At 56.8% G+C, this 23,385-nt stretch overlaps 1 protein-coding gene across 1 annotated transcript; it reads right to left on the bottom strand.

Annotated features, from left to right (window-relative positions):
• Positions 1 to 7,126: 7,126 nt before the first annotated feature.
• ADAM8 (ADAM metallopeptidase domain 8) lies at positions 7,127 to 21,653 on the bottom strand (the record flags this gene model as incomplete). The annotated part of the gene is made up of 21 exons (XM_082486055.1): positions 7,127 to 7,303; positions 7,771 to 7,951; positions 8,042 to 8,156; positions 8,323 to 8,407; positions 8,513 to 8,590; positions 8,686 to 8,869; positions 8,998 to 9,097; positions 9,316 to 9,511; positions 10,250 to 10,339; positions 11,111 to 11,288; positions 11,518 to 11,666; positions 12,354 to 12,435; positions 12,526 to 12,695; positions 13,355 to 13,423; positions 13,517 to 13,582; positions 14,387 to 14,573; positions 15,905 to 15,981; positions 16,093 to 16,171; positions 16,442 to 16,518; positions 20,336 to 20,445; positions 21,605 to 21,653. 21 exons carry the CDS (start codon positions 21,651 to 21,653, stop codon positions 7,127 to 7,129), a joined length of 2,499 nt encoding a protein of 832 aa, XP_082342181.1.
• Positions 21,654 to 23,385: the final 1,732 nt, after the last annotated feature.

Below are 23,385 nucleotides of genomic sequence, written 5' to 3'. Positions count from 1 at the left end.
TGGAATATTAAAAGACAGACACCAGGAACGCCTTCTGCAGTAGGTGCAATTATTTAGCAAGTATTACCCTGGAGGTAGGAGATACGGCTCCAAGTGCTATGTTGCTGCACACTGGTTGTTCCCCAGTGCTCCTTGCTGAGGCCAAGTGAAGAGGTTTCCTTTGTCCTGATGGTGAAGCTTTGTGGACTCCCAGGCAGGTTTCTACCAGCACTATCTAACTTTCCTCAAGGACTCCAGTGGAGTGGGCTCTCCTTGGCCAGCGGAGGCTGCATGTTCCTGCTCAGGGCAAGGCCTGGCGAGGAGTGGTTTGGTGTGGAACGGTTTATTTGAATAGGATCTGCATAACCGTAATCAGCATCTTTTCTGTGTAGGCAGTGGCACTAGATAACAACTTGGAGCAAGCAATCTCTAACAGGCTTCTGTAACTTCCCCCCTCTCCAAGCAAGAGCCTCACGCTGGCTGCCCGTGACTGACTGTAGTACGTTTCAGCTGGGCAGCTGGGTCTCACCTCGCACCCTAAAGCAGATTTCAGAGTGCATGGAGCACCTTCAAGCAGCTGGTTGGGAACAGAGCTGGGAAGTCTTTGCTCAGATTCCAGCCTCCCTGTAGGTCTTTTCACCAGGGAAAGGGGGCTGAATTTCCACTGCTCCGCCTCGCTGGCGAAGTGAAGGGGAAGAGAAGAGTGAAGGGGACCCTGCTCTGCAGCAGATCAGATGTTTCACAGCTCAGCTGCAAAGTAGATGAGGTATCCCTGCAAAATCCACTGCTCCAAGAAGTGCATCCTGCCTTGCGTGTCCTTGAACAGCTGTGGTGGGGAGACTGTCGCTTGTCCTCTCATCACTGGCCAGGCTTTACTGCATTGCAGGGCTTTTGATTCGCAAGCAGTGCTAGCAAGATGATCTTTCCTTCTGGTGTGTGTTGTAATATATCCAACCCCTGCTCCCGGCGTGCTACCGCAGGGTGAGAGAAAAAGATGTACTCGGGGAGGGAAATCTGCTGGTACAGTCTGCTTTCCTCTTTTCCTCTGTCCTCCCCTTTGCCTGTGAGGACATGCTTGTTTCTAGGACCTGTTTCTCATGGTGTTGTGTGGTGATCCCAGAAGACAATGGGTATGATGTAGTATGAAGTATTCTACAAGCAGCTGGCAGAGGTCTCACAATCATCTGCCCTTGTTCTTGTGGGGGACTTCAACTTCCCAGACGTCTGCTGGAAATACAATGCAGCAGAGAGGGAACAGTCATGGAGGTTCCTGGAGTGTGTGGAAGACAACTTCCTAACACAGCTGGTGAAGGAACCAACTAGGGGAAGTGCCCTACTGGACCTACTGTTTGTTAACAGAGAAGGTCTTGTGGAGGATGTAAAGGTTGGAGGTCGCCTTGGGCACAGTGATCACGAAATGATAGAATTTTCAATTCTTGATCACGTAAGGCGGGGAGCCAGCAGAACTGCCACCTTGGATTTCCGAAGGGCAGACTTTAGCCTGTTTAGGAGCATGCTCGAGAGTGTCCCTTGGGAGGCAGTTTTGAAGAGCAAAGGTGCCCAGGAAGGCTGGGCATACTTCAAGCAGGTGCTCTTAAAAGCTCAGGAGAAGGCCATCCCCTTGTCTCGAAAAACGAGCAGACGGGGAAGACGACCAGCCTGGCTAAATAGAGAACTTTGGCTGGACCTCAGGAAAAAAAGAAAAGTTTACATTCTCTGGAAAAGGGGGTTGGCAACTTATGAGGATTATCAAGATATAACAAAGCTATGTAGGGGGAAAATGAGAAGGGCCAAAGCTCAATCAGAACTCAGCTTGGCCACTGCAGTCAAAGACAATAAGAAAAGGTTCTTTGAATATATCAATAGAAAAAGGAAGACTAGGGAAAATGTAGGCCCGCTGGTGAACGAGACAGGTGCCCTAGTGGTGGAGGACGCAGAGAAGGCAGAGTTACTGAATGCCTTCTTTTCTTCGGTCTTCACTGCTAAAGCTGTCCCTCATGAATCCCACCCTCTGAAGGCAAAAGGGGAGGTCTGGAGAGTGGAAGATTTTCCCTCAGTTGAGGAGGACCGGGTCAGAGACCACTTGGCCAAGCTGGACATTCATAAGTCCATGGGCCCTGATGGCATGCATCCGCGAGTGCTGAGAGAGCTGGCGGATGTTATTGCTAGACCACTCTCCATCGTCTTTGAACGGTCATGGAGAACAGGAGAGGTGCCTGAGGACTGGAGGAAGGCCGACATCACTCCAATCTTCAAAAAAGGCAAGAAGGAGGACCCAGGGAACTACAGACCGGTTAGTCTCACCTCTGTCCCTGGGAAGGTATTGGAGCGACTCATTCTGGATGTCATCTCCAATCACGTTGAGGAACAGGAAGTTATTGGAAGTGGTCAACATGGATTTACCAAGGGTAAATCGTGCTTGACCAATCTGATAGCTTTCTATGATGTTATAACTGGTTGGCTGGATGAGGGGAGAGCCGTAGATGTCATCTACCTTGACTTTAGCAAGGCTTTTGACACTGTCTCCCATGACATCCTTATTAGGAAGCTGAGGAAGTATGGGCTAGATGAGGTGACAGTGAGGTGGATTGAGAGTTGGCTGCGGGACAGGACTCAGAGGGTTGTGATCAGCGGCACAGAGTCTAGTTGGAGGCCTGTAACCAGTGGTGTCCCCCAGGGGTCAATACTCGGTCCTATTTTGTTTAATATATTCATTAATGACCTGGATGGGGGGACAGAGTGTATCCTCAGCAAGTTTGCTGATGATACCAAACTGGGTGGGGTGGCTGACACCCCAGAGGGCTGTGCTGCCATCCAGCGTGACCTGGACAGGCTGGAGAGCTGGGCAGAGAAGAACCTAATGAGGTTCAACAAAACCAAGTGCAAGGTCCTGCACCTGGGGAGGAAGAATGCTAGGCACCAGTACAGGTTAGGGGCTTACCTGCTGGGAGATAGCTTGGAGGAGAAGGATCTGGGGGTTGTGGTAGACAGTAAATTATCCATGGCCCAGCAATGTGCCCTTGTCGCCAAAAAGGCCAATGGAATCCTGGGCTGCATAGGGAAGAGTGTGGCCAGTAGGTCGAGGGAGGTCATTCTCCCCCTCTACTCGGCACTGGTGAGGCCACAACTGGAATACTGTGTCCAGTTTTGGGCTCCCCAGTTCAAGAGGGACAGGGAACTGCTGGAGCGAGTCCAGCGAAGGGCAACTAAGATGATTAAGGGCTTGGAGCACCTCCCTTATGAGGAAAGGCTGAGAGAGCTGGGACTCTTTAGCCTGGAGAAGAGAAGGCTGAGGGGAGACCTGATTATGGCATACAAGTATCTAAAGGGTGGGTTGAAGAAGGATGGAGCCAGGCTCTTTTCATTGGTTCCAAGTGACAGGACGAGGGGCAATGGGCACAAGTTAGAACACAGGAAGTTCCGTTCAAATACACGGAAACAGTTCTTTACGGTTCGGGTGACAGAGCACTGGAACAGGCTGCCCAGGGAGGTTGTGGAGTCCCCTTCCCTGGAGATTTTCAAGACCCGCCTGGATGCAGTCCTGAGAAATGTGCTCTAGGCAATCCTGCTTTAGCAGGAGAGTTGGACTAGATGATCTCTAGAGGTCCCTTCCAACTCTGATAATTCTGTGATTCTGTGATTCTGTGATTCTGTGACAATGGCTGGGGAAGCAACTGGCAAGACCTTGAGCCGAAACGCTCTTCCCTAGCTGGTAGCACTGGAGCATTGCCTGCCTCTGAACCCACTACATGTTCAGAGACCACCTCTCCTCCGCCACCGTGGGATATCGGTATGTTCATCCTGCTTTCCTGTCCCCTTGGGGGGGCAGCCATGGTGCAGCTCTGGGCCCTGGTGCCATTCACCGGACAGGCTGGTTGGTTCTGGCATTGAGATCTTCTGTCCCTGGCACCATCTTCATCCTCATGGCAAGGGGAGGAACATGCTTAGCTTTTGCCTTGGTGAAACATACAACCCAAAACAAATGGCCCGAACTTCACCTCTGCTAATGGTTTCCCCAAATAAGATGTGTGGGCATCAGGCTTTCCAGTGCTGCTTTCCTGTCCTGTGTGGCCTGACTGGGAGGATGGCAGTGTCTCTTCTCAAGGAAGTTTGGTAACGTACGGTGCTTTATGGTGTCTCAGCTCCTTCCCTGGCTGCCTCTCCTCCATCTCCAGGGCAGAGCAGGGATGGATTGACCATGCTTCTCCTGCTGCCACTGCTGCCCAACTTGGGTAATCCGTGACTGTGGTCCTTAGCAGCAGTTTCAGGCGGTCTGTCTTTCCTCCATCTGTCTGCAAACTCCCCAGGCCCGGTTGGCATTCTGCTTCTGTTAGAGGTTGGACTAGATGACCTTTAAAGGACCCTTCCAACAAAACTATTCCGTGATTCAGGATACCAGCTTCTTTTCAAACCCAGCCATGGCAAGAGCCAGGGACCAGGACCCTACCCCAGTGAGGGGCCAGCTGAAGGTGCTGAGCACCAATCCTGGCTTCCAGGGAGGTCGTGGGTGGGTGCGCTTCCTCGTCCTTCGAGGATGAGAGGAAGGGTACTGCTGCCACCAGGAGGAGAGGTATCACGTTTTCGCTGGTGCACAGGGGTTGTGGCACAGCTATGTGCCTTGCAGATCCCAACCCGGGGAGCACAAAGCCGAGCTTTTTGCATGGGGGAGGCTTACGTCTTCACCTGCGGAAGGCTTGGGCAAACAGTGCCCTCCTGGCAGCAAAGGGCAACCTTCAAAGGACACGGGTGGGCAAAGGAGCAGGAAGGATGTCTGCGTGTCATGCTGGAAGGCAGCTTAGCCAGCAGGCAGGGCAGAGCTGAAACCCGTGATTGATGGCAGGAGAGGAGGAAGCAGGCACAGTGTTGGCCCCATTAGACCCTGCAGTGCCCTCCGGAGGGGAAGGGTTGCTGGGGCAGCAGGTATGGTAGGGTATTTCATAGCTGTGATGTTTGAAATGTCTCCTGGAAGTACTGTTTGACTTGCAAGGTCCCATTTCTCCTGTGGGAAGGACTTGAAGGAGCCCTTGGAGTTGCATCTCTTTGACCCCCACCCCCCCACACACCTCCTCAGTGTTGCTGGCTTGCAGCTTTGGTTGAATTTTGAGAATGAAGGCAGGCTTTTTGGAACAGAAGCACTGCTGGAGGAGACATAGACGTGTCTCCCTGTGGTACTCATTGGGGTTGGGCACTACCTAGTGCTGGCATCAAACCCTGGGTATGCAGCTGGCTGGACAGGGTAGGTTCTGCCCACCTGGAGATGACAAGGAGCAAAGGCATGAGGGAAACCACTAGAAGTAATAACCAGGCAGCTCACAGCTCTCCTGCAGTGATCAGAGAGAGATCCCTGTGCAGGGAGTGGGAAAGCCTTGCAGGCCACTGCAGGAAGGGCTGCTTCCCTTTAGATCTGAGCCATGCTCGGCCTCCCTGCGGTACTCGGGTGGGTGCGTGACTTTGCCATTAGTGGCTGTCACGCTGCCTAAATGTCATCCTGCTCTGGTTGGGTACGTGTCAGCCACCTCCTACCCACGTGGTCCAAGGGGCGCCAGGGAATGCTCCTGTGGCTTGGAAGTCCTGCAGCAACATGTGCGTGATGCTTGGTGCCTTCTGCAAAAGCCTCCTCCATCCCTCTCTGCTTCCCCAACCACCGCTTCGGCAGCCTGAGCGGGCATGCAAGAGGAGGGAATCGCCATGGCTTTAACGCCCCAGTCTGGGCTTTGCAGCTCCAAGCTGGGAGCTGCTGAGCAGGAGCATGGATGCAACCAGGAACATGGGACTGGACTGTTTTTTCCTCTCCTGTGTGACAAAAGGGGTCTGCCACTGGATCTGCACCTTCTTTAAGGAAACACAATACATATGTTCAAGTTTACATGCACAGTGTTAAGTTCTTTTGATAAAGCAGAATAAAATTATTTTGTTACCATTTTCTTGGTGGTTTTATGCGCCCCAGGGCCAGTGTCACTGTACGCAGGTGGAGGGGGGGCACCTGTGCCTCTTGCCCCGCTGTAACAGCTTGTCCCCAGCTGCAGTGACTGCACCCGGGAGCCTCATGAGCAGCCTGGGCTCGAAGAAAACCACGTGATGGTGGAGCTGAGCAGCAGGGGCAGCGCTTGCAGTCCTGCTCTGTTTCTGCTATCATCCTCCGAAGCTTGTGGTGGGATCTGGCCCTCAGGCACCCACCTGAGCTGCCCTGTTGCTTGCAGGGGGCCAGTGCAGGAGCATTTCCCGAGCAGGCATGGCTGCTGCATGCGCATGGTGTCCTTGGGGACTGTGGGCTGCCATTTGGGCCCCCATGGCTCTAGCAGAGGATTTGGGAGCTCAGCTCAAGCCCTTCTTCCACCCCCGGCTCCACCCGTGCCACATCCACCCTGAGCCCCAGGCAGCTCCCTGCAGTGCTGGCACCATCCTGCTGAGAGACAACCTGTGAGACCGCTACCTTCAGTCTTTATTGGTATAAAAGCCTTCAACCCAAATTATATCAAAACTGGAGAGGCCTGGGTTCACAACAGATGGCTCAAAATGGTCACACAAGGGTCATAAGTTAATGGCTGCAGTAAAAAGGCTCCCAGGAAATTCCATTTCAGGAGAACAGTAACTCAGGTGGTAACTGCAGAGATAAAAGCCTGCAGGGAGGCCAAGCCTGGCTTGGACCTGACAAAGCCACTGGCAAGACTCCTTCTCCACCCCGTGTGACTGTCCCCAGGTGGGGTGGTGGCACTGGGGCATGGTCCCTGTGGTTCAGCACTCCTGCCCTGGTGAGCAATGCCAGGAGCTCCTTGCAGTGGCCCCAGCAGGGAAGGCATGAGGAGCAGGACACATTCAGGACGTCAGGAGAGAAGGCAGCAGCTCCCAGCGTGCAGGAGAGCCTGACACAACTTGGGGCTGGCCTCAAAACCAGAGCTGGCATAGTCCCTGCTCCTGGTCTCCTCATGAAGCCCCAGCTGACGGCTCTCCCTGGGCCAGCTGTGAGGCTACGAAGTCTGTTAAGGCACAACTCAAATATCTGTAAACACTGTTGCCCTCCTGGGGGAGGGTCTGGCAAGCTATTCAAGTAAGGGTGGAAGCCAGATGGTGGCTCCCCAGCTCTGCCACCCAAGTGCCAGAGCAGGCAGCTCCTCAGCTATGGTGGTGGTGGATAGAGCATCCTTGGTCACCTCCTGGCCGGGGGTGGCTTCAGGGCCACCTTCAGTGGGACACCCTGCTGAAAGACCGAGGGGGTTGTTGGAGGGGGGTGAGGGAGGGCCGGTCCTGGGAGCCCCTTGCCACTGCACGGTGGTGTCTTGCTCTTCAGCGCTGGGAGGGGCTTGCTGGGCGGCTTTGGCTTTGCCTGCTGGGAGGAGAGGAGAATCATAGGATGCCTTAGGTTGGAAGGGACCTTAAAGATCATCTAGTTCCACCCCCCCTGCCCTGGGCAGGGACACTTCCCACCAGCCCAGGTTGCTCAAAGCCCCGTCCAACCTGGTCTTGAACACAAAGAGACCTGAGTCCCCCACCTGGGTGCCAAGGAGGGATGCAGGGGGTAACAGGGGGGCAGAGGAAGGGTGTTGTCATCCCCCCCCGCCAAATCATCAGCCACCCGGGCCACCCCATGGATGGACAAGCCACCCGCCACCCCCACCAGGAGGCAAGGGTGGCTTTCGGAGGGATGGTTACCTGCAGGGACCGTCCTGAAGAGGCTGGAGATGTCACCTGGGGGGCTGGTGCCGGCGGCTGCAGGGGCAGCAAAAAGCGGGGTGAGAGGCCGCCTGTGCTGCGATGGCTGCCCCGCGCTGGGGCTCCGTTCGGTTCCCTTACCTGCGGGGCCGGGCGGCAGGATGCCAGGGGCTGGGCATCCCACGGGGCCACCACTGTGCTGCTGAGCAGGTTGGGGTGGCCGATGTCACCGCGGGACAGCTGGCGGCGGGGATGTCGCGTCCGGCTGCCCTCCTGGAAGAGTGGGTTGGCCAGGCCGGCAGCAGACCCGCCGGAGGTCCTCCTGTGGGGCACAGGGATGATGTGGGGCTGCTCTGGATACCCCTCGAGCTCAGCCTGTGCGGCCGTGTGGGGCAGAGGAGAGAGGAATTACCCTTTCTGGAAGTGCCTCTTCCCCCTGCTTCTGAGGAGCACAACGCCGCTGCCAAGCAGGATGCCGGAGAGTGCCAGCACGGCCAGCACAGCCCCCAAGACCACGCTGCTGCTCCCTGCGGAGACCCGTTCAGCGTCGGGATGGGCACCCCCGCGACGGGGGCACCCCTGCAACGGGTACACCCAAGTGGGGATGCAGCACCGCAGCAGGGCACCGACAGCACCCCCACCCCGTCCCCAGGCTACCTCCCCGGCACACGCTTTGGTCTGGGGGAGCCGTACCTGCCGCCATCCCTGAAATCTTCTGCTGGCAGTAGGGCGCTGCCCAGCCCGGCTCACAGTGACACTCCCGCTTGTGGTTGCACACCTGCAACGAGGGAGGAAAGTGTCAGGACGGCGGACATGCTGTAGTGGCCGGGACGGCTGCCCGGGTCTTGCGGCTGCTCAGGGAGAGGACAATCCCGCAGCATACCCCATGGTTGTTGCACTTGGCCGAGCAGTTCTTGTTGCCGTAGACCAGGAGGTTCTGGCAGCGCCCGGCGTAGCAGACCTGAGGGCAGGTATGGGGGGCTCTGAGGCTGCCCCCAGTCCCTGCAGCCCATGGTCACCCCCCGCCCTCTGCCACCCCAGCACGGCGGCGCTTACCATCTCCTCGCCGCACTTGGCACCAGTGGGCACCAGCCTGAGCTTGGCCACCACCTCATTGGCGTCATTGCTGGCGATGACTGCCTTGCACTTGAAGCGGCCAAAGAAGAGGGAGTAGGAGCCACCGCCGAGGACAGGGGTGGTGTTGTCGCTCAGGCACAGCAGCGTGCCGCACTTCACATCCCTGCGGGAGAAGCAGCCATGAGCACCAGCAGCTGGGGGTAGCACAGGGCTGGGGAGCTTTGCTCGGCCCCACGGTGCTGTCACCAGACAGGGACACCACCACACCACCCTTCCACCCCAGCTCCTTACTTGGGGCTGCAGGGCCGCTTCCCGTACTCAGTGAGGCAGTGCAGGTGAAGGTGTTGCTCGCTGTTGTGCTTAAAGCAGACATCAGGAGCCACCTGGGCCTCTGTGAGACACAAAGAAAGGGTCACGTGGAGCCCGAGCCCACAGCAAGCCGGCAGCACTGGCACCAGTGGCCACACTTCATGATCAGCAGCCATGGCACCCTAGCTAGGGAAGCAGGAGGGGGACCGCAGCCAAGCCCGAGGAAGCAGGGCTCCAGGCACATCACCCAGCACAGGGGTGGTGGTGGTGGGGACACTAGGAGGGTGGGTGAAAAGCTACCTGCACCCCAGAGCGCACGGCACTGCTCGCCGTGTGAGGGGCAGGCCCCGTTGTAGCAGTAGCCGTTGCCGTTCTGGCAGGGGATGCCATTCTCCTGGAAGACATCCTCTGGGCACTCGGGGCTGAAGCCGGTGCAGTGCTCAGGCAGGTCGCAGTCATTCTTGCCGGCCCGGCACAGCACACCGGCAGCCTTCACCTGCACAGAAAAGGGGATGTCGGCACTGCCTCGATGCTCTCACAACCCCAAATCCACGCAGGCAGCACCCTGGTCTTCAAAACATCTCCCAGCACCCTACAGATCCAGACACGGTAGCTTGTGCCTCTTTGGCACAGAGACATTTTCTATTGACTGAGCTACTGCACAAGGTGGAGACCTGTCAGGCCTTGGACTGGGTCTTTCCATTGTTCAGGTTCTCCCTGCAGGCAACACCTTGTGCTTTGCTTTTAGTCTGGATTTGTCCCAGGGTCCTCTTCCAGCCCTGTCCTTTTGCATCAAGGCATTTCTTGTGCCTGTGTGCAGGAACCAAGGCATGTAACTCAACTTTCTCTTGGATGAATGGAGCAGTTTGGTTTCCTGGACCAGAAATGGGCCACGTTGACCTCTTCCCAATATTGCCTAGTTCTTCAACACCTTTCATCCTGCACCTAACCTAACAGACCAGGGAACCTGGGCTCCGGGATGCCTTCCCAATCACTTCCCACCCAAGATGCTGACTGTCCATGTGGTGGGAGCATCAAATGGAAAGCGTGATTCCCACCCAAACCACTGGGTGTGTTTGGGTCTGGGCAGGCTGCTACAGAGGCCCTTCAGGCTCTCCAGCAGGCTATGGACACACCTGGCCTTTACTGGGAAGCGCTGGAGGAGCCCGGGGCAGGACTGTGCACCCACCAGTTCCCTTCCCTGCCAAGCTGGTGCCCCCGCCGGCGGCAGTACCTTGCAGTCCTGGCAGCAGTCTCCCTGGGCACACTCGGCTCCTTCTCTCAGCTGGCAAGTGGTGGCATTGCAGCAGCGGTCAGAGCACTCCTGCAAGACAGGTAGGGACTGAAACGCTCCCGAAAGCCCCCTGAAAGCCCCTTTCCTTCCTTTCTTGGGGTGAGCCAGCTGCCACCTCACCAGGTACCAATGGCAGTGTAGCCACCATGGGGCAAAACCACAGCATCATCCTGGGTGTGAACCATTCCTGCTGCCTCTTTACCCCCGTTACCAACACCAAATCACAGGACAAGAAGAGATTATTTTTTTTTTTCCAGAAGATGGGTGCTGACATGGGCCCCTGCTCATTGGTGGCACCCTTCCACATCTCCAGGAAGGAGAAAACAGGAGGATCTGTGTGCTCTCTGCATTAGAGGAGCATGCCCTCAGGTCCCAGAGCAGGGCTGTGACCCAGGGCTTTATCCCAGAGACATCGCCCAGCTGTTTGTCTCAAATCTCCGCCCTGAGATGCAGTGATGGGCCGCTATGGATGAGGAAACACTGAGCACAGCTCTCAAAAGAACAACATGTCATGATGTCTCCCTCCTTGGATCAGCTCTTTGGAGGATATCCTGGGGAGATGTCCAACTTTCCTAGTCATGCTCCCACTCCGGTTAGGTGAAGGAGGGGGGGCAGACGTCCAAGTTAACAAATCCTCCATAAGTTATTTTTCAGCAGAAGCATCAGGAACATAAGGAAGATGGGTCTTGCAAAGCACAATGACCAGGGAAGAGGCTTGCACAACTTTTTGTGAGTCTGAATGACAGGTCTCAGGTCCCTGCCACCCACCCTCCTTCCTGGGCTCTCAGAGAGCATCCCTACCTCTGGCATGCCACAGTCGCACTGCTCTCCCCGCTCCACAAACTGGTTCCCGCACACCGGCCCCCCGTACAGCTCATCCGCCCTGGGGACGTTCAGCAGGCAGCTGGTCCTGGGGTCCCCGAGGAACTGCCACATGTCCTGCTCACTGCAGCGGCTGAAGAGCTTGGGATAAACCAAGCTGAAGGGGCAAAAAAAACAGGCAGTCATGAGCAGAGATGAGAGCCTGGGGGCTTCACACCCACCAGCCCAGGGAGAAGCTGGAGGGCCACCAACAGACCTTTGAAGTGAAGCTTCAAGAGATCTACCCAGACCTGACCATCTCATAGGCTTCATCCCATCACGACAGTGCAGGAGGATATCTCAAGACATTTGCTGACCAGGGATATTCCTCTTTCTCCTTCACTCACCCAACACTCGCTGCCATGACACATCCTCCATCAGCTTTGGGGACAGGACAGCGGCAGCCAGCAATGTCTTCATCATGAGACATCCCCAGGTTGTGCCCCATCTCGTGAGCCATGGTGGACGCAGCGCCAATAGGATTTATGCTGTGGTCCTGTGGGACAAGAAGTGCAGCGTGGCTCAAATGCTCTCCACCGCATCTCCACGGGGCCCACTGGGGCTCTTAAACTGCTCAGTGCCAGGTCTTGCTGCTGTCTTCCATTCATTCCTTAATGCTGCCATGCTGAGGTAAAGGAAGACAAAAGCTGGACTTGGTCCCATGGCCCCTGAGGACCTCTGGACTGGGCTCTCAGGGGTGTAAGCATGCTTAGATTAGAGCAGCTGCCCTGAAACAATGCTTTGTGGTGGTTCTGGATAGCTGCAGGTGCCATGGCCTCCCATGGCTCCTGCTCCAGCAGAGGATGCCCTCCCTGGGGAAGGATGAGGAGCACAGCCAGGATGGCCAAGGAGCAATTGCAAACCAAGTCTCAGCCACCTGAGAGGTGGTAGGAGAAGCCTTGTGTCCACATAGCTGCTCTCGGAGGGCTCAGGTGTACCAGAGCACCCTGCAGGCACCCAGCTGGGTTTCTACAGCTACCCGTCCCCTGAGGCTCCCAACACCTCTCTGGTGGTCAGTCACTCAAGGGTTGGAGATGTCAGGGACTAGATCCAGCCCTAAGGCTGCAGAGGAGAAGCTGGAGACCAGTGGAGGAGAGACCCGCTCTGGAAAATGCAATGAAGGGAGTGCAGACTGTGGGACTGCTGCTGCCCTCCCAGCACGTGCCCGGGCAGTGGGACCCACCTGGCTGACTCCGCCTGAGTCCCTGGTGCACATCACAAGCTTCTTGGCGAGGCCTACAGTCGTGCCATGGAAGTCTATGCCCCTGTGGGATTGAGGTGCCACCATGGCCATGTGGCCTGGGTAGCAGCAGGGTTGCAAGGATGGCAAGGTGGTGCCCCCCCCCCATCCTTACGTGATCAGCTGGGCATTGTCGTGAGGCTTCCTCCGCAGCAGCTCCACCTCTCGCCAGTGGAGGAAGTTGTCCAGCGTCACCTCTGGGTTGGGACTGACCACGATTTTGTCCTTGTGGCTCCACACCTCCAAGCCAATCAAGGCCACTCGCAGGCGAAGAGGCTGATAAAGCTGGGGTGGGAGACAGCCCAGAGGGAGTGCTTGGATTTGAGATGCACAGGCAAAAGGAAGGTCCCACCTCCCCTGGGGAACTGCAACCAAGCCCAGGACCCCACCTCACTGGGCAACATCAGCTCTGTCACCCCCTCAATAAATAACACAAGCTGGGGTGACCATGGAGACAGGGTTTACCCCAAGACCTCTGGGCTCCCTCTTGGCCGGTGAAGGTTGGGATGCTGCTCCCATGCTGCCAACCAAAGAGTGAGGCTGAAGCAAGGCAAACACCCCTACCTCCCCCCCCACCCCCCAGCCTTGGTGCACTGCATCCATCACCCTCCCCTGGTTAGTACCCGCTCCAGCTTGAGAGTGGCCATGGGACGTGCTCTCAGGGCTTACAAGAATTTTCTCCCCCTTTCCCGTATGAGTGAGCTGGGAGGCAGCCGTCCCATGGTTCTTGAGGACCCAGGGCTGAGCTGCTTGTCGTGTCCACTTTGCACATCCCGTTGGCCAAGGGAGTTGGTCACCCTGCAGCAGCCTACCTACAGGCTTGAGATCAGCTCCAGCTCATCACCCTACCCATGCCAATCTCTCCTCCGCCATGTCCATGGCCGTGCTGGCACTGCGGGGCACGTGTGGGAGCGGGGAGTGCAGATCCAGACCCCTGGGCTCACCTTGTCAACATGGTTCACGATTTCCTTCATGCGGTTCTGCACTGTGCGCAAGTCCTTGTGTTTCCTGAACTATGGGAAGGACACAGAGAGATTTCCAGGCTGGCTTCTACCTCCTCCCTGACAGCAAAAACGCAGGCACTGGCTCCCTGCCCCGGCGCTTACCTCCTCGTTGTCCACGACCAGGACCAGCTCCACATATCGAGGACCTTTGTGTAACGGAGCTGACTTCTGGAAGAGAAGAGGAAAGTGAGCACAAAGAAGGGCTCAGCTCTGCAGCTTGCCAAGCCCTGCAGTTGACCCTGCTGTGGGATATGTTGGTTCCTGGGGCAGCTTCCAATATTATTCAAAGTTAGTAGGTCTTCTAGCTCTGCTTTCTGATGTTACTTTGCTGAGTTTTTCAGACATCTTCCAACAGACAAGGAAAAACTCAAGCCTGCTACTGGGATAAAGCGTGAGAGAGGCTCTGTGGTCATCACCTACAAGAAAGCTGCAGAGGGACTTTTTCTAAGGGCATGTAGTGGTAGGACGAGGGGTAATGGCTTCAAACTGGGAGAGGGTACATTTAGAATAGATATTAGGAAGGAATTTTTCACTATGAAGGTGGTGAAGCACTGGCCCAGGTTTCCCAGAGAAGCTGTGGAGGCCCCATCCCTAGAAGTGTTCAAGGCCAGGCTGGATGGGGCTTGGAGCAACCTGGTCTGGTGGGAGGTGTCCTTGCCCATGGGAGGGGGGTTGGAACTAGATCATCTTTAAGATCCTTTCCAACCCAAACCATTCTGTGATTCTATGACTCTACGATCATGGAGCTCATGGGGTAGGATGATGCTCCTGCTAATGGTACAGGACCTGAGGACTTGTTCCCACCAGGAGCTAGGACACTGAGAGCAACCTGTCTTTGGGTACCCAACCAACAATGCATGGGAGAGGAGCATCTCCAAGATATGTGGTACAGCTCCACTTCTCTCCTGGACTTCACAGGGCCTAGACTTTTGCAAACTTGGTGACAGCAAGAGAATCTATGCAATCCTTAACCCAGCGGTAGAGCTTCATGGCTGCAGGAAGTTTTGGTTCACGGTCATATTCCAGGGTGGAACCGGACTCTCGGCACGTGCTGCGCTTTCCCCGCAGGTGAGCTGCTCTGTACACTGCATGCTGCCCGGCTGCATCCTCCTCCAGTGGCTCCAGCAGGAAGGTGGTCTCGTTCACCTGGAAAAACCCACTGCCAAGAGAGAAAAGGGTGAGCATCAGGCTGGGGAGATATCCAGCAGGATACGGACAGACTGTACACGCACCCTGTAAGTGCCTGTCAAATCCCAGCTAGGAAACCAGCCTACCCTGCTGGAGAGAGTCCAGCGTAGGGCAACTAAGATGATTAAGGGAGTGGAGCATCTCCCTTATGAGGAAAGACTGAGGGAGCTGGGTCTCTTTAGTTTGGAGAAGAGGAGACTGAGGGGTGATCTTATTAGCGTTTATAAATATATAAAGGGGGAATGTCATGAGGATGGAGCCAGGCTCTTCTCAGTAGCGACCAGTGATAGGACAAGGGGTAATGGATTCAAGCTGGAACACAAGAGGTTCCACTTAAATTTGAGAAGAAACTTCTTCTCAGTGAGGGTGACAGAGCACTGGAACAGGCTGCCCAGGGAGGTTGTGGAGTCTCCTTCTCTGGAGACATTCAAAACTCGCCTGGACGCCTTCCTGTGCAACCTCATCTAGGTGTTCCTGCTCCGACAGGGGGATTGGACTAGATGATCTATTGAGGTCCCTTCCAATCCCTAGCATACTGTGATACTGTGATACTGTGATACCCCTTCATGGTTCCCACAGGCAGCTTGGATGAGCTACAGACCACGAGCGGGACATGACAGTCAGGTCCTTCTGGCCACATGCATGAAACCACACTCAACGCAAAGCCCCAAGCAGCCCTAGGGCAGTGCATGGACCTGGTGGCTTGGGTTACTCTCCAAGGACGCTTTCTGTTATTAAATTAAGGTAAACCCACGGCAGCTTTTGAGGAACAAGAAACAGCGTGGCCAGCAGCAGGTGGGTAGAGGGAGACACAGCCGGCCTGATGCACCGTGTACTTTCCTTTTCTTTCAGAAAGGCACTCGGCCATGAGCTCTCGGAGCTTGGCGTGGCCCAGAGGAGATGCCACCTGCCTGCAAGCCGGTGCATGGCCATGAGCACACCTTGGTGCCACTGGCTGCAGCACTCAGGATGAGTTTGGTGCAGTCTGCCCTGGAAAGGGAGGACAGATCTGGGACAAGCCGTGCCTTGCTTCCCCAGGGAGGGCACTCCTGCCTGGGCCTCCCACTGTGCTCAGGTCTCCAGTCTCATCCCATGCCATGAGTCAACCCCCCCAAAACTGCCAAGTTTCGCTGCCTTTCCTGCTAGGCACTGAGCCAGGGAGGTCAGAACTCCCACTGCCAGCAGGAAAAGGCATGTCTTCTCTTCCTAGAGCGAAAACTGAGCTCCGTGGTGTGCCCCGAGCCAGGCTCAGCGCTGTCCTCCCGCCAGCCGCGGTGCCCCGGGGGGAGTGAGAGGTCCTACCTGAGGCCACCACAGGCGCTGATGCTCGCTGCCGAGTCGGCGTATCCTTGCACGTGGCCCTGATAAAAGCAGTGATCCTGCCGCCGAGAGAGAGGAGAGGTGTAAAGGGGGGTCTGCACCAGATGCTGGCACAGCAGGACCCCCCAGCAAGAGTGGGAAAACTGCTCTCCCCGGAGCCAGCTCCATACCTGAACATCTGTCTTCTCCGTGACCTCCATGCCATCGGCTGAGTAGTGGGTCTCAGTGTAGTGCTGCCCCAGCAGCTCCCTGCAGGATGGGGAAGGGACGTCAGCCGTGACCCCGGTTTTGGGGAGAGGGTGGAAATCTTTGGGGATGAGGTTGGTCAGGTTGGGTATGGTGGGCCCATGACCTCCCCTGGTGGGTTTGGCAAGGAGGGAAAAAGAAGCCATATTTTGCGGTTGAGGGTCTGGCCTGAGGGCTTAGATCGCTGGTGTGGTGACAACAGACCTTGGAGAAGCTATGTTCATGGCAAGGGTGGGAATTGAGCCTCTCCCCAGCCATCCCACCCGCACTCACTTGTTCTTCTCCAGCCACAGGAGGTAGTCCCTGCCTTCAGCACGGATGCTGTAGAGGACACGGTCCGGGTAGGCGCTCTGCAAGAAAGATAAGACAACATCACAGACCCACCGTCACCAGAAGCCAGAGCTACAGAACGGAGGACCTGCCCAGAAAGGGGATGGGGTACGCATGCACCCCGCTGGAAGGCAGCTGCAGGGCAGGGAGCCTGGCTGCTCACCCTAGAGGCATCCAGCAAAGGCACGGGAAATCAGAAGAGAAGAAAGAAAGCACGTGGGCAACAGCACAAATCCCCAGTGCATCCTGAGATAAAGAACAGGTCACCAGCAATGAGACAGAGTCAGCAAAGTCTGGTTTCCTGTGTCTGACACATGGCTGCAGATGGCCATGCCAGAAACTGAGGTTTCCTACTCATCAATCACAAAGCTCCTTTTCTGGGGACTGAGGTCACCACTTACTCACAGGGTAACCACAAAGATCCTGGTGCCCAACAGCTCTCATCAGCAGAGACTTCCTTATCTCTGACTGATCTAACACAAAACATCACGGTTAGAGAATAACCTTCTCTTGCTTCTCATCTGCTACTGACAACAGATTTTAGTATCACCGTGTGCTAGATCCCCTGAGCATCACCCTAGTGCTGGTAGAAGGGTCCTCCAGGCATCTCAAGTCCGACCTCCAGTCACTATGGCTGGGTCAGGGTGGCTGCGGCTCAGCCTAGATGAGCCCTGAACTCCCAGGATGGAGATGTCCCTCCAGAAGAACTGTTTCCCTCTGGGATGGCTTGTGATCTCCATCTGCAGAGATTGGGCCACAGACCTCCAGAGGTCCCGTCCCACCGGGGCCATCGAGAGAGACGATGATCCGTTGCATGGTTCCCTGTATCAGGCTGCACCCTTGGCACCAGGAACCTCCTCAGTCACCACTGCAGCACAGAGGTCTCTCCTGAGGGCACATCCTCACTCTAACGGGATCCCGGGGTGGCGAGCTGAGCAAAAGGCAAAGCAAAGCACCTCCTGCAGGGCCAGCATTCCTCCTGGATGAGGTGTGCGGCCTCTCCCCAGGGAGGATGACCGCACTTGCTGTCAGCGCTCCCAGGGGATGATCTGCAACCTGTCAGGAGCCGAAAGTCCCGCTGACTCAGAGCCAGTGGGGCCAGGTAACAGGGTTTGCCCTTCACTCGGTCGCCCTTGATTCCACCCGGTTTGCATTTCCCATCTGAAGCGACGGGCTGCCAGCCATGAAACATCCTCCCTGCGCGCCGAGCAGGTTGCAACAAGCCCGGCGGGCAGCTGGGCACACCGCCAACATGCGGGCGCACTCACGGGTCCCCGGAAAATTCTTCTCCGGTGAACAGCGTCTGCTGCCTGACGTGGCCATCCCGACCCGTGTCCGCCGACAAAGAGATGCTGTGTTATTGTTGGCAGCGCCAGAGCCAGAAGAGGTCTTAAGAAATGGCAGGAAAGCACTTGGAAGGGGGAGGTGGGTCAGGGACCGTCTCTCGGAGATAACCGCAGGGCAAGTTAAAAAAAAAAAAAAAAAAAAAAAAAAATCCTGCTGAAGCTTCTGTGAATCACCCCCTTCCTTATTCACATGGGCTTTGCCAGGGCTCCAGATGGGAAGGCTTTGAAAGCACAGGCAGCTCAGCCCTGCTGACCCTGTGACCATGCTGAGCAAGCAAAGCAGAGCCCTGGCCACAGTGCACAGAATGGGGGGATTTCTTCCAGCTGGTCTTATTAAGAGACCTGGAAAGTTTGCAGAGGATCGGGATGTGATGCCGTCGTCCCACCCCAGCACAGGGTATTTTTTCCCCGGGTGGGAAGATGTGATGGGTCTCGCTAGGAGGGTAGGGATGGGGTTCCTTGCACCACACCATGCATCAGAGGAGCTGCAGCACAAGGGAGGAGGAAGAGGAGGTGGGTCTCTGGGCCACCGCTGTCCCTTTCTTCTGCTCCATCGGCCCCATTGCTCACCCCGCAACATCCTGCTGTTTCCCGCAGGCTGGGCTAGCAGGAGCTTGGCTGTCTCCAGCCAGGCAAAGGACTTGCCTCGTTGCATCAACTGGGGATGTGGTGGCGGAGATCAGCAGGGATGTGTGAGCACAGGTGCACTGGGGGAGAAGCCAGCAGCTTCCAACGCTGGCTCTTACACTGGCTGGAAACCACCCTCCTGTTTCAATACAGCTCTTTGAAACGCTGGAGCATGGGGACGAGAGAGACGTCACTTCTGCAATCAAGAGCACGTGACTATAAATCTTTCTGAAGGCCCTTCTTGCTCTTTTTTCAGGCCCCTTTCCATGAAGAAGCCAGGTTTGCCACATATCCTGTCATACCCCTCCTAATGGTGGGTGGGAGGAGAAGACCACGGCCTGTGGGAAGGCTGGCATCCCAGGAGATCCTACGCTGCAGGACCCAGGTCTCCACCCCATCTGCAGGGCTAAACATTTTGATTTAAGCAAATCCAGAGTGGTCTGCTTCAAACCTCAGCTGGCAGATGCTCTGCTGGACCAACCTCATGTATCCCAACTGCCCTGACCCAGGAACCAGCTCTTGGCCCATGCCCATCCCAGCCAGAGACTGATAATGCAAAGCCAGAGGAGGAGCTGGAAGAGAAACTGCCTGTCCAGCTACCTGTCTCCACTTCAAAGAGGGGCTTGGTGGTGGTCAAGCCTTGCTGAGAACCTCTTCCCCACCAAGGTTAGTGGGAGAGCAAACCCAACTTTTGTGGGAGAGAAAGAAAATGGATTGAAAGGCAGGAGACCTCCTACCCTCAACACAGCAGGTTCAGGAGGTCCAAGGACTGCCCAATCCAAGACTATATCCAGGTGCCACCTGGCAGACACCACCCGTGGCTGTCCCAAAGTACATAGCTCAAGGCAGATGTCTTCTCCTGTGCTGTGGAAAGCAGAGGGACCCCGAGATGGGTGAGGTCCCCTTTCCGGGGGGAGAACAGTGCAGAGCTGCCCAACGCGCCCGGCACAGATGGTGTCTCTAAATAGCCTGGGGAATGTTTATCTCGTGGACAAGTTTAGGTTTCTAGAGCAGAGAAAACAGATGCTTTTGGGGAGTGTTTTTGAAGCTAGTTTATCAGAAAGGGTTTGAATCACAGATGAACATGCTGTACGAAGAGTTTACTAGGAAATAAATGTCCCCAGACCCTCCATCTCATCAGGTGCTAAAGTCGGTGCTTTTTGGTCCTAGAAAATGATCCTTGTATTTAGCTGAATTTCACTTTAAGGCAATGAGGAAAACATCTTTGAGGTCAAGGCCATCATCCTGTGGATGTCAGCCCCAAGTGCTCAAAACTCCTGAGTCAAACCCCATTCCTTCCCCCAAATTACAAGGTTTCCCAAGAAAAATAACACTGGTTTTCTTTCATGTGGGTTCTTGTAACTTTCTGATTCTTATTTCCCTATCCCAAAGGATGAAAAAAAACCCCAACCCCAACTTCAGCAAACACAGCAAGAAAAGTGCTTACAGCTCAATGAGGCTTTGCAAATCCCTCCTTAAGCAAAGACCAGATGTCACAAGATCACTGCAAGGCTGCAAGAGGTGGCACTGCTGGGTAATGTTTCCGAAGGAAACACTGGAGAAAGCAGTCGCCCCCCACCTCCCCCCGGAGTCCACCCTGCTATCTGGCAGTTCCTATTTTGGCCCAAACAGTCCAGGAAAAGCTGGTTTGATCAACTACTTCAAGATCTCCATCCTCTGGGATGGAAGCAATGCAAGAAAATGTGCACCAGATCATTCTACTGGCACGGGGCCAAGGGGATCCACCTCCAAGCCTAGTGGTAGGCCAAGGGTCTCTGCTGACTTGCAGCACCCTCCCTGTACCCCCTGCAAGGCAGCAAGGGCAGCTGTGCCAAGCCAGTATTTGCGAGGTGACACTACTCACCGGTAGCGCAGAGAGGTCCCTCTTCCCCCGAGGCACCGGCATCTTGCGTGGCGTGACCATCTCATACTTCTCGACATGAGCGAGCTTCTCCTCCAGCCTGGCAGTGGCACCTAGGAAAGGTCAAAGAACTTTGAGAGGAGATGCCCAGAAACAACCAAGTCAGGGGATAATGGAAGTGGCCAACATGAAGGTGCGGGGAAGAGCCAAAATACCAAGTCCTGAAATATCCGCTGGGAACACAACGCCCTGGTGGGCTCCAGGGATGCTCCAGCTCCTCCAGCCCCAGCACCCACAGGGTGCTCAGCATCACCCATGTGCAAGCGGTCCCTTCAAGGCTGGAAAACCCTACTGAGACCCTGGTGGACAGATAAAGATGGAGGTTTTTCAGCTCCCCCACCACCACCATCTTGTTGCCACAGTTTGTGACTTGGCGCCTGGGGTTGTGTTTTGGAGAACAGCTCGCGTCTGGGCTGCCTCAGCCCTCCTCCCATCCTCTTTTTTTTTTTTTTTTTTTTTTCATGTCAGAAGGAAGACATTTCTGTGATAAACCTTTCGCCTTCCCCGGAGCCCCGGACCGGCAGTGTGTGCTGCAGTCGTGCCCGTTCCCCCCAGGGTCAGACGAGGCCAGTGGAGCTGGCGGCGAGGTGCCCGGTGATCCTCTCCCACGGCGCCCAAGCAGGAGCCAGGAGCCTCCTCACCACCCCCTCGGCCGGCTGAGTCACTGGGGCCCCCCCACACCAGCACGCCGCAGGCTGGCGGTGACAAATTTCCCCTGGCTCGCAGGAGCCTCCTGGCCGAGGTGTGGGACCCCCCATCTGCGTGGGGCGGCGGTGGGGCAGGAGGTCATCGACGGCGTCCCTCTGGCCGCGTCCTCTGAGCTCCTTTCCGCCACCCTTCGCCCTCGCGTGAGCTTGGGGCATCGATGCCCGCCTAAATCCCCCGGCGACTCCCCCCCCCCCCCTCCCAGAGGACGACAAAGCAGCCGAAACCTTGCCGAGCTGTGACCCCCTTCCCCCCAAAAAAGCCACCCCACGGCCAGCTCCCGCCTTGTGCGTCCCCTCACCGTCGTTCTCGCAGGGAAAAGCATCCCTGCGGGAGGGATGGAGGACGTACCTCCAACCCTGCCCCACGGCAGAAGACACCCCACCCCACCCACCCCCCCCGGGGGAGCCGGGCTTTTGCCCCGCGCTCCCAAAAACTTCACGCCCGTCCCGTCGGGGGAGGGGGGGGGCAGACGGGGACACCCACGGCCGCTCGCCCCACGCTCACCGTGGACCAGCAGCAGCGGCAGCAGGAGCCGGAGGAGCGGCGGGGCCATGGCTCGGAGGTGCCCGCGGTGTCCGGCCCCCAGCGCCGCCGCGCCGCGCCGCGCCGGCAGCCCCCGCCCGCCGTGAGTCACCGCCACCGGCGGGACGGGACGGGGCGGGGACGGGGCCGCCCCCGGCGGAGGGCTCCGTGCGGAGCGGGGAGGGGCGGGCGGCGGGGAGGGGACGGGGGGGGTCCGTGGGGTGTCGGGGAGGGTCCGTGGGGCATCGGCGGGGGGTGTCTGTGGGGCATTGAGGGGGTTCCGTGGGGCATTAGGGAAGGTCTGTGGGGTATCGGGGGGGGGGGGGGGATTGTGAGCCATTGGGGAGGGTCCGTGGGGCATTGAGGGGTGTCTGAGGGGCATTATGGAGGGTCTGTGGGGGATCGGGGGGGTTGTGAGCCATTAGGGAGGGTCCGTGAGACATTGAGGGGGGTCCACAGGGCCCTGAGGACTGTCCACTGGACATCATGTGAGGCATTGGGGAGAGTCCGTGGGTCATTGGGGAGGGTCCATGGGGCATGAGAGAGGGGCTGTGGGGCATCAGGGGGTGTCCATGGGGCATTAGGGAGGGTCTGTGGGGTATCAGGGGGTGTTTGTGAGCCCTTGGGGAGGGTCTGTGGGGCATTGAGGGGGGTCCACAGGGCCCTGAGGACTGTCCACCGGACATCTTGGGGTGTCTGTGAGGCATTGGGGAGAGTCCGTGGGGCATGGGAGAAGGTCCGTGGGGCATCAGGGGGTGTCCATGGGGCATTAGGGAGGGTCTGTGGGGTATCAGGGGGTGTTTGTGAGCCATTGGGGAGGGTCTGTGGGGATCGGGGGGGTTGTGAGCCATTGGGGAGGGTCCATGGGGCATTGAGGGGGGTCCACAGCGCCTTGAGGACTGTCCACCGGGCATTGTGGGGTTTCTGTTGTGGCATTGGGGGGTGTCTGTGAGACATTGGGGAGGGTCTGTGGGGCATGGGGGAGGGTTTGTGGGGTATCAGAGGGTGTGCGTGTGGTATTGGGGCGTGGTGGGTCCAAGTGGCATTTGGGGGGTGTCAGTGGGACATTGTGATGATGGAGGGGCTGGGGACACCATGAGGGGCTGAGCTGTCAGGGGGACCGTGGGCCATCAGGGCATATCAGTGGGGCACTTGGGACCCTCCTGGATCCCAAAGGATCGGAGGCGCTGGGATCACCATGTGGGGATGAGCTGGGAGGTGCACTGCACCCTGAGCTCTCTGCTCTGCTGCAGAGCTGACTGCTGTCTCCCCTTTCTCCACAGAATGTCCCAGGTTGGAAGGCACCTCTGAAGATCATCTGGTCTGACCTGTCTTGGGGAAGTGAGCCTGGATGAGGCTATCTCGCACCCTGTCCAGGTCACATCTTGAAGCTCTCCAGCAATGGGGACTCCACCGTGACCCTGGGGAGGTTTTTTCTCCAGCAAGAAATTGTTCTCACTGTAACGTATGCCTCAGGTTGAGATGAAATGTCTCCCAGTGCAACCCACAGCCCCTTGTCTTCCCCATGTGGCAACTTGAGAAGGGAGAATCCTCTCCTGCAAACTGATTTTTTTTTACATTTCTTGGTGGTTTGGGCCAGGACCAGCCAGGAAATGCCACATTTAATGAAAGAGGGGATCGGACACCAAATCTGGCTGGCACAGAGCTCTGTCACCAGGGCCAAGCTTCCTCCAAAATGGCACAGAAACCACCATAGCCAAGCACTGTGCCAGTGTCTTCCCTCTTGCTCCCCAGAGCTCCCA

Source organism: Vanellus vanellus, assembly GCF_965231255.1.
Source record: "Vanellus vanellus genome assembly, chromosome: 7".
NCBI lineage: Eukaryota > Metazoa > Chordata > Aves > Charadriiformes > Charadriidae > Vanellus > Vanellus vanellus.
Note: the sequence above shows the minus strand (reverse complement) of the source record. Positions and strands in the feature narration are given on the sequence as shown.